At 42.5% G+C, this 10,244-nt stretch overlaps 1 protein-coding gene across 1 annotated transcript; it reads left to right on the top strand.

Annotated features, from left to right (window-relative positions):
• The first annotated feature begins 1,915 nt into the window (after window positions 1–1,915).
• LOC132458186 (protein TUNAR-like) lies at window positions 1,916–9,023 on the top strand. Its single transcript, XM_060052733.1, has 2 exons — window positions 1,916–2,595; window positions 7,095–9,023. Exons 1-2 carry the CDS (start codon window positions 2,584–2,586, stop codon window positions 7,278–7,280), a joined length of 198 nt encoding a protein of 65 aa, XP_059908716.1. The 5' UTR covers window positions 1,916–2,583; the 3' UTR covers window positions 7,281–9,023.
• Window positions 9,024–10,244: the final 1,221 nt, after the last annotated feature.

Genomic DNA, 10,244 nt, shown 5'->3' with positions numbered 1-10,244 from the left:
TGCACCAAACACCGGAGAAAAATCCTTGAACGTTTTCAACCCAATATTACTTATCATGAAAAACAAGGATACAGTCTGGTTGACAGAAACTACAGGTATTTACATACACTGAGATTAAACTGAGTTTCTCAACTTTCATGGTTTCCATTTTCTAATCCCATCTGCCAAGAAAAGAGAATAGGATGCTATATTCATGTTGATACGTTTCAAGCATGTCTATTCAAAGTCCTTTCAAAGCTTTGCCTCTGATGTGGAACCTTGATGTTCCTCGCCTGCCAACGGGAAGGGCAGGAGATCTAAAAGCAATACACTAAAAGTAAAAGTAAAAGAAGTTCTCCCAAAGCCAACACCATGAAGTGTTCATGATTGAGGCCCTCTCTTTTGAAAGGTGTTAAATAATTTCCAGATTTACATCTAGAAACAATAGAACAGAGCTAAAAAGATCAAGAAAAATATCATAATTGAAGAAGGTAAACTCATACCCCAAGTGCATGATGGTAGCTGGATAAATAACATCACAATCTACTTGGAAAAACTGCTTCTATATCTCTGTTTGATTTTGTACTCTGATGCATTGCTATTAAAATAACACACATGCATGTACACTCACACGCACAGAAATACACAAACACACGCACACACACAGACGATCATTTGACCCCATTCACACGTTGCCTATGACATGAGTATGTCAATATAAGTGACATCTCTCTCTCTCACACACACACACACACAAACACACACAAACACACACACTTGATGGCTTTTGTTTGCTGGTAGAGAGAAGTATGCAAATTGTACTTACAGTTCCTTCACACACACACACACACACACACACACACACACACACACACACACACACACACACACACACACACACACACACAGATCCTGGCCACCTCGTCCTGTTCATTCTGGCCTCTGTCACAAATGCTTCTCGTCGCCAGGCGTTTGTGTGACTCCCCTGAGTCGGTTGCCAGGCAACCACCGCTGCATTAACATGTGTGCCTGAGAGAGGGAGAGAGAGACAGAGACACTGAGAGAGAGAGAGAGAGAGAGAGAGAGAGAGAGAGAGAGAGAGAGAGAGAGAGAGAGAGAGAGAGAGAGAGAGAGAGAGAGAGAGAGAGAGAGAGAGAGAGAGAGAGGAACAGAGACAGAGACAGAGAGAGAGAGAGAGAGAGAGAGAGAGAGAGAGAGAGAGAGAGGAACATAGACAGAGAGAGAGACAGAGAGAGAGAGACAGAGAGAGACAGAGACAGAGACAGAGAGAGAGAGAGAGAGAGAGAGAGAGAGAGAGAGAGAGAGAGAGAGAGAGAGAGAGAGGAACAGAGACAGAGAGAGAGAGAGAGAGGAACAGAGACAGAGAGAGAGACAGAGAGAGAGAGAGAGAGAGAGAGACAGAGACAGAGACAGAGAGAGAGAGAGAGAGAGAGAGAGAGAGAGAGAGAGAGACAGAGAGAGAGAGAGAGAGAGACACAGAGAGAGAGAGAGAGAGAGAGAGAGAGAGAGAGAGAGAGACAGAGAGAGAGAGAGAGAGAGAGAGAGAGACAGAGAGAGAGAGAGAGAGAGAGAGAGAGAGAGAGACACAGAGAGACACAGAGAGACGGAGTGGAGGGGGAAGGTGTTGTGTGGGGGTTACCGCTCACTGCTGAGCGCAGCCGTAACCATAACAGCATTAATGCATAATGCACGCTCCTGCCCGACCACCGCCTCCCCCTCCCACCCCTCTCTCCTCATCGCGTTACTAAAAGCAACCCACGCTGGGTGGGCTGGACACGTTCCACAACTGGAGCGAGAGAAGAAAGGATATGTTACGTTTTAATGGGGCAGCCATTCTCCTCTTTTTAATTATTTGTTTTTGTTGTGAATAATTGAGAGATCCAGGGAGAGGGGGAGGGGGGGGGGGGGGGGGGGGAGGGAGGGAGGGAAAGTTAGACTTGTGTCTGGACCGGCGGTGTGTTGGAAAGTGCAAAAAAACAGATATAAGAGATGCACTTCGTAGACAAAGGAACAACGTATTTTTTTCCTCAGAAGTTTGTTCTCGGTGGGATTTAAGAATGGACAGGAGATGGACGTGTCTGCCTGACACTGCTCTTCCCTCCCACCTCCACTGTCTCCAGCCCCCACCCTGGCGCGCACCCCTTCGAGAAAACCAGCAGAAGAAGGAGGGAGGAGGGCAGAGGGGACTCTTGAAGAAGAGTCTGCAAAGATAAAAAAAAAAGAGAGAGACAGCGAGGGGAGCGAGAAGAAGAAGAAGAAGAGGGGAGGTGGACAGCGCTGTTCCAGCTATCCAAAGGGCTGACATCGAGGAGAGGAAAGTAACGACCAGAAAAAAAAAAAAAAAAAGAAACTTTTGCAGTCTCGCCACTGAGATGATCATCAGGGTGGAGAGGCTGGATGTTCGAAGGGGAACGACAGCTCTAAAATTGGGCGGCAAGGCAGATGAGGGAGCCTCGCTCTGGATGATCGCTCCACCGTGCCCCACCACCACAGCCCAAGGATGAGGAGGTCAGGCTCTCAGCTCACCGGCCGGGGCTGTCGGAAAGCCTCCCTGAGGAGTCCCCCTCCAGCACGCTCTTCCTGATGCTTTATAAGGTACATCGCTATTTGTATGACCGCTTGTTCTAGATTATGTGTTTTTTTTTCGATTTTTCGATGTTGTGGTGGAAAAACCTCGAAGTGCAACTTTGGACGTTTTCCACGCAGAGTTCAGGGAGCAAGTTTGTGAATGGACTACGTACGTACAAACACGATTTTGGATTATATACTGTATAGGGTGCACAATCTGGGAGGATGACTCTCGTAAATGTTTGATTAAGATGACACAGATATCTTCTATTGTGAACAAACTTTGTATCTTCCGTCAAACTTTTCTATAGACACAATGAAAAGGGTCTCTACATAATTCTGATACTGGTCAATTGAACACTGTATGCACATTATATTGACTTGATTCCTGGTACTGAATATATAGACATTATTTGATTGATTTAGTCAGTGGTTTTTAAAGTCAAAACCCTAGGCTGAGATGCAGAAATGTCACACCGAAAGACTCGGAGGAGTTTATTTGATGGCATCCTCTTATTAGAATCATGCAGACAGTATATGTTTATAAGAAATGTGGGGTTATCTTTAAATTCCAAATTTTATCCAATTAGGGGTGACTAACTACAAACTCCTTACTAAACGACTAATCATCTGACATTGAAGCATGATCTATACAGTTTTTAAAAACTGTTATTTCATTGTATTACACGTACATTTGAAACTTTGCAGAGAATGTTATCATTGATCAGGTGAAAATCGCTTTGCCTTGCTACTACGGTGATTCATGTTTCAGTGCTTGGAGGGTAAACAATCATTCAACCATGTGTACACAAGTACCGCAGGTCTGTTTGTGTTTACATGCTACAGTCAATATTAATTTGTTCTGGGTGTTATTTCTGTCTGCTCATCAGAGAGCGAGAGAGAGAAAGAGAGAGGGAGAGAGAGATTGTTTGTGTTTGTCAGAGGGTAAGGACAAAAGCGAAAGAGGGAGGTTTGAGCAGTATGGAAAACGAGCAAAAGAAAAAAGGTGAAAGAGAGAAGGTTGAGGAGGGAAGGCGAATGAAGAAGAGAGAAGGGTCAAGAAGGAGAGAGAGAGAGGGAGTGGGAGGGAAAGGGGATGGAGGGAGTAAAGGAAGAAAGAAAGAAACCTGAGATGCTTTACAGTTGGGCTGTGTGTTAGGACTATATGTTTGGGCTGTGTGCTAGGGGCTGTGTGTTAGGGGCTCTTTGTTGGGGGCTTTATTTTAGGGGCTGTGTGTAAGAGCTGTGTTTTAGGGGCTTTGTTTTAGGGGCTCGGTGTTAGGGCTGTATGTGAAGGGGCTGTGTTTGGGGACGGCTGAGGTGTCAGAGAGTGTTATCGTCCACTGATCTGGAGATGACATCTCCTATTAGGTGCTGACGCTACAGGAATGGTTGGTTGGATGGATGGATGGATGGATGGATGGATGGATGGATGGATGGATGGATGGACGGACGGACGGACGGACGGACGGACGGACGGACGGACGGACGGATGGATGGATGGATGGATGGATGGATGGATGGATGGATGGATGGATGGATGGATGGATGGACAGACAGAAAGACAGACGATACATGCAGGCACGAGTTTGTTCATCTATTCACCCATTCATCCACGTGCATTTCACTATCAATCTATTCATCCATCCATCCGTCCACCCCTCCATTCTTCCACTCTTCCTACAATTCTTTTTTTTTTTTAAATTATTTCACCCACTTTAGTTTTATTACATTTTGTTCCTGAAAGCCTCCTTGAATCCAACCTTCCGCTAGGATCAGGTTAGTCCTGTTTTTTTTGGATCAAAGTATTCCCAAACCTACGTAAAAGTTTCAACAAAACATACCAAATTGTTTGATCCAGATCGAAACCAAGACTGGATTATGGGATCTCAGTCGATTTCAGAATCCATTGTTTCTTTTGAACGAATCCATTGTTTCTTTTGAACAAACAATTTTGAAGATTTGATTCAATCCGATAGCCGTAATCTGATCAGATTACTTTTTAACAACTAGGCTCAGGGGAATCGATATTGAGATAACTTAATCCTTCTTTACCTGAAAACAGCTCCCACTGTTTCCTGCAACAGCCTTTACGGGAAGCAATGGGCTTTCATATTACAAAGCCCATTGCTTCGTATTACAAAGCCAACTTAAAAAAGGTTTAAGTGCAAGAAGTTCCCAGGTCTAAATGTTACATAGACTTGATTACTATAAACAATAGTATGAAGTTATCAAGCCAGAAAGGAAAACACTATATGTCCTATAATGTTTGTTTGATCATTAATTGATGTTGTAGATTGATTGCCATCATGTAAGCCGACATTTATGGCTAACATCCTCATCCCAAACTATCCTCTACAAAGTGTCCTGTGTGTGTAATGACATACACACATCGGCCACAGTATAGAACAGGCTTGTTTGATTTCCATTACACCGTGGTGGTCATTAAGAGTAATAAATCAGATTGACATAATGATTCGATTATACTTCATGACACATCAACACTGCACTGTAGGTAAATCAGGCATATGAACAGATAATGCAGGTCAATTAGCAATCTGTTACATTGATTATACATTAAATCAAACCCTCAACAGGGTGGGAACCATTCGAGGAGCACTGATTTATAGTTGCCGCTGGTCTGTAAATTACACGTTACCGGGGGGAAAATGACACCTTGCTTAAAGAAAATTACACAACATAAAAGGAAAGCCTCCTCTGTTGGACCGAGGGTTATTTTTACCATGCATTAGCAGACGGGTTCGATTTTGAGTTAACAAAAACCACTGACCTGAAAAGACCCTGGTCCCCTGAGATCAGCTTGGGTGTCAACCTGCACAAATAGCTGTGCCACAAACACACACAACCTCACAGGCACACACACATTCACAGGCAGGCACACACACACACACACACACACACACACACACACACACACACACACACACACACACACACACACACACACACACACACACACACACACACACACACACACACACACACACACACACACACACACACACACACACACACAGAAGGGTGCAAATACACACACACACACACATGTGCAAGCAGGAGCATTCACAAACACACCTAAGGAAGCATGCAAGCCCACACACATGCACTGCGGACAAACACTTAACCAAACAATTGAAACTTGTCGACAGAACAATTGATGAGTTGGATTTAACATTATTGACTTCTAACAGAGGCTTCCCGATGTCTGTATAAAAATGCAGTGTGTAGAATTGAGTGGCCTCTGGCTGAACAGACTAGGCAGAAATGGAATACAAGTACGTTGTCAAGGATCTGTAATGCAGTCGTTTTTGGCTAACTTCCTGTCCTTTATGCCAGTCAACCCCCTCTCCTCCCCTGATCACAACATGACACGGGTCTTATATGACTCCTGTCTCCTTTTCCTTGAATTTTCTTTTCTCCTCTGGGCTACTATAGAAACAGGCTAGTGCAACATGTTGGGCTCAGGGGAAGGGGACACCTTTTTATGTAGATTTGAAGGGCTCAGAAAACACTAAATAAACACTAAATAAAACATACTGATGTATGTTATTTGCCAGGCCGTTCCACTTGAGGCAAACATTGCTCTTAACTTTTCCTTATATATGTCATTTATGTGTGAGATTTATGTGTTTCGTACGGAGAGTTTCCCGATTCATTGCCTAGGCCTGGGTACTTTAAGTTACCACCTGAGTTGAATGCATGCCACCACAGCGAGACATTTTACCTCAGTTAGAGAGAGAGAGAGAGAGAGAGAGAGAGAGAGAGAGAGAGTTTCAGCCATTTAAAGCGAGCAGAACCCAAGAAGAACATCGATTTCGTTTTTAAACACAAGGGATGACTATATTTTATTCAGGAAAGCGATGGAAAGTAATTTATTTTTTGTTGAAAATCATTTTTCTAAACACGCTTAAATAAAACATAGATCTCAGAAAGCCTGAAGGAAATGTAACGCAAAGAGAAGCAAAAAAATGTTTACTTATTCTATGGAAGCATGTCATTTGCCAATAGTGAAATATAGAAGCAGAGTGTCTATGTATGTGTGTGCGTGCATGTGTGTGCCAGATTCCATAGGCTTGCTGGAAATGCAGAGAGGAGCAGAAAGACAACCTATTGTATCTGCTCATGAAAATAACAGTGAGGGAAAACGTATGGCAAAATCGAGTAATTTAACAATCACACACATTCATGCACAAAAACATACCTGAACATTTGCACAACCAGGAATCAAGAACATTATCACACAAATGTTTTCATCCTATTTAATGCTAAACATTTTGCACTGTGCGAATGGATAACATGGCATAATTTCTTTAATTAAATGATCTTATTGTATGTAAGTGCTTAATCTGTACAATAGCTTCATCTCTCTCTCTCTCTCTCTTTCCCCCCCTCTCCCCCTCTCTCTCCCCCTCTCTCTCTCTCTCTCTCTCTCTCTCTCTCTCTCTCCCTCTCCCTCTCCCTCTCCCTCTCCCTCTCCCTCTCTCTCCCTCTCCCTCTCTCTCCAGAGTGGTGTGAGATTTAAGCTTCAGACCTTTGCCGGGAAAATGGTAAACACCGCCTGCAGGGACGAGGAAAGTGGCATCCAAGACCGGGAGGGCAAGGAGGAATCCATCTTGGCCCTTCTGGGCATCGTGGGCACCATCCTCAACTTGGCGGTCATCATCTTCGTCTACCTGTACACTACGCTGTAGATCTCCCAGTCCACACCCCTGGACCCCACTATTAATTAAAGCCCCCCCCCCCCCCCCCCATGGTTTTCATCTCTTCAGACTCTTCTTTTGTCAGTATCTTTTACGGCACTGGCTCTTAGAATGACCCTGGGACCAGCGCCTGAGATGTTGGGCTTCCCCCGCGGCACGCGGGAGCTGAGACTACGTGAACGCCATATGGCGTGCATCCACCTGCGCGGTTCCCAACGTGGGGTCTCGAGACTACCGGAGAGGGGGCTGGCATTCCCGATGGCTCCGTCGCCAGCCAAGAATGCATATTGTAGAATATTGCTGGCTCGCTGTTTGATTTCTACATGACTGACGGAAGGAGAGAGAGAGCTTGGTTCTCCCGCCACAAACAAAACCCAGCTTTCACCAAGGTCCCGGCGAACCAGGAAAGGCGGGGAAAAACAGCTTGAGAGCTGTTGCTATGGCAGCACGCGTTTGGCAGTGGTTGGACTCAATATGAGGAAATTTATAGGATTTAAAGGTTATGTATGTTTTTCTGGAGGAATTAATCCAAAAGTTCTAAATTACTGTTAATAGCCAAATTACCATGTATTATGCTATAATACACACAACTAGTTTGATGTATTATTTACTATACATTTATTTTATCCTGCAAATATTCATATTTGCAGGATTGATATTGTCTGGACAAATGTTAAGACAGTTTTCTTCCATTTGGTCACAATAGAATCATTAATATTATTTTAATGGCAGGCCTTATTTTCTTATAATGGTACTGGGAAAAAAGTGCTGAGACTTATTGGGATGAAGACGTGATATGAGACAGAATCCGAAGTTTCAAGTTGCATGAGCGTATTAACATGTTATTTTGTAAATACAATTGTATTTAGCTAATCATGGTCATATGATTTATTTTAATTTGATTAAATTCATTTTGGAAGGTGTATTGATATTTAAAGACTTTGCATTGTGGATGTTTGCCTTAACATTACAGGAAATGTATGTTTCCAATATGTGTACAATTATCAGGTTAAAACGACTTAAAGAAGGGTTTCTCTTAAGTAAATGGCTCCGTAAAGTTTTCAACTTTCTGTCTTGATAAACAAATATGTCTTGATAAGTGACATTAGCCTATAACCAAATAAGAAAGTACGGTAGTGGGAATTAGCCTACATAGAAGACCGACATAGCGTATTCACCACTTTTTCTTTCGTCTGTTGAAAGTCTATAATTTAACAACCCCATGATTTGAGAAAGTGCCTGAGATCACAGTGTCTCAAATTCACCTTTCGAAGATGAAGTAGAAAAGCATGCAAATTGTTTTAGTCAATCATTGCTTTTCTAATATTATGTCACTCACCAAGCATCTATTTCAAATTGAAAGTCTCTCAATTTCATGTTTTTTGGAAATGTTTGGCCTACTCAATATACCTTTGTCAGTGAAATATTCAATCCCAAATTACATACAAATTACAAGGTAAAAGAAAGCTTAATAAGCAAAGTCTTGCACATCTATTCAGACTTTGATGTGAGGCTATTAAGCCAACTTTAATAATTGTTTAACTTATCCTTACAGAGCTCGTCACTCAAGTGTTTGGATATGGAATTGATGTGTATTCTGGATCTCTTTCAACTGAATAGTTTAACGGAATTACTCGAATGTTGTCCGATCTTTCGACCTTTTATGTCCTTGGTATGAATCGTTTTTTCAAGAGAATTACAAAATAAATGCTTTTGGGCAGATCAAATACATAATGACTTCGTTAAATTGCTCTTCTTCAATCACATCTCTCATGGGAGAGGTAATGTTTCCCCTTCAAGTTTTTTGGTGCATCTCCATTGCCATCATTGTCTATCATCAATTGCTCTGCACTTTATACATGATCAATAAGGTTCACCATAGCACATTACCCTGTTGGCAAACTGTGATTTCCTAAAAAATTGCACTGTTAAATGAAAGCTGGTACAACTGATTCATACAGTGCCACGAAGGGGTGCTAAACACAACTTATTAAAAAACAACAACAAAAAAACGAAAAATACAAGCACTTTTGTGTAGATTAGATTTTGATGCTAACTATTATGTGTGCTATAAAGATATCCTCCATAACATCAGTTAGTTAAGAAATAAGGATGGGAGAGAGCTACCCTTTTCAGGGAACTTAACAAAAGATTGGCTTAGGCGAATATATATTCAGAGGCTAGCGGCAAAATGAGGTTAATTTCAGAGCCCGGGAGGAGAAAGGAAGGAAAAAAAGATTATTATCTTTGGTGCCTGTAGTGTTACACCCGCCAAGACATATTTATTTCTCTAGCATCAAATCTATCTGAAAGACAGGGGAGAGAGAGAGAGAGAGAGAGAGAGAGAGAGAGAGAGAGAGAGAGAGAGAGAGAGAGAGAGAGAGAGAGAGAGAGAGAGAGATAGAAAGAAGGACGAGGAGCAGAGGAAGAGATGAAAGCATCCAGGACAAAGATGTGTCAAAATTAAATCGTTCATAAACACAGCTTTTGCCATTTCAGGGTTAGTAGGTTTTATTTTTCTTCTCACTGCTGATGTCATATAATGTGTCATAGAAATTTTCTGATCCACTAAAGACATGCTGTGACAGGAGGTAGGCTGGAAAAATCTGGCTGATGGATAAAAAAAAACCCTGCTTTAGATAATTCAATGGATTAGGCAGCGAACCAAGTATACAACATTGTTCGAAGAAACACAGCTGTGTCGCTTCAAAATGAAGCAAGGCAGCCTTCGCTTTAAGCTTCAGTTTCACCTGGCCCGCAAAAAACAACACAGGCAACAAAATAGCCTGAATCCTGCTGATATTGAAGCAGAAAATGTATTTGCCAAACAATGCGTGGAAGATTGCCGCGCACCACATACAGATGAGTCAATCAGGCGGATTGTTCCCGCTGACGTTCCGTCTCTATTTAGTTGAGGCGACTTCGTCTTTGTCTTTGATGGTTTCAAAGAAATGC

The sequence above is a fragment of the Gadus macrocephalus genome, chromosome 5 (genome assembly GCF_031168955.1).
Source record: "Gadus macrocephalus chromosome 5, ASM3116895v1".
Classification (NCBI taxonomy): Eukaryota; Metazoa; Chordata; class Actinopteri; order Gadiformes; family Gadidae; genus Gadus; species Gadus macrocephalus.
Note: the sequence above shows the minus strand (reverse complement) of the source record. Positions and strands in the feature narration are given on the sequence as shown.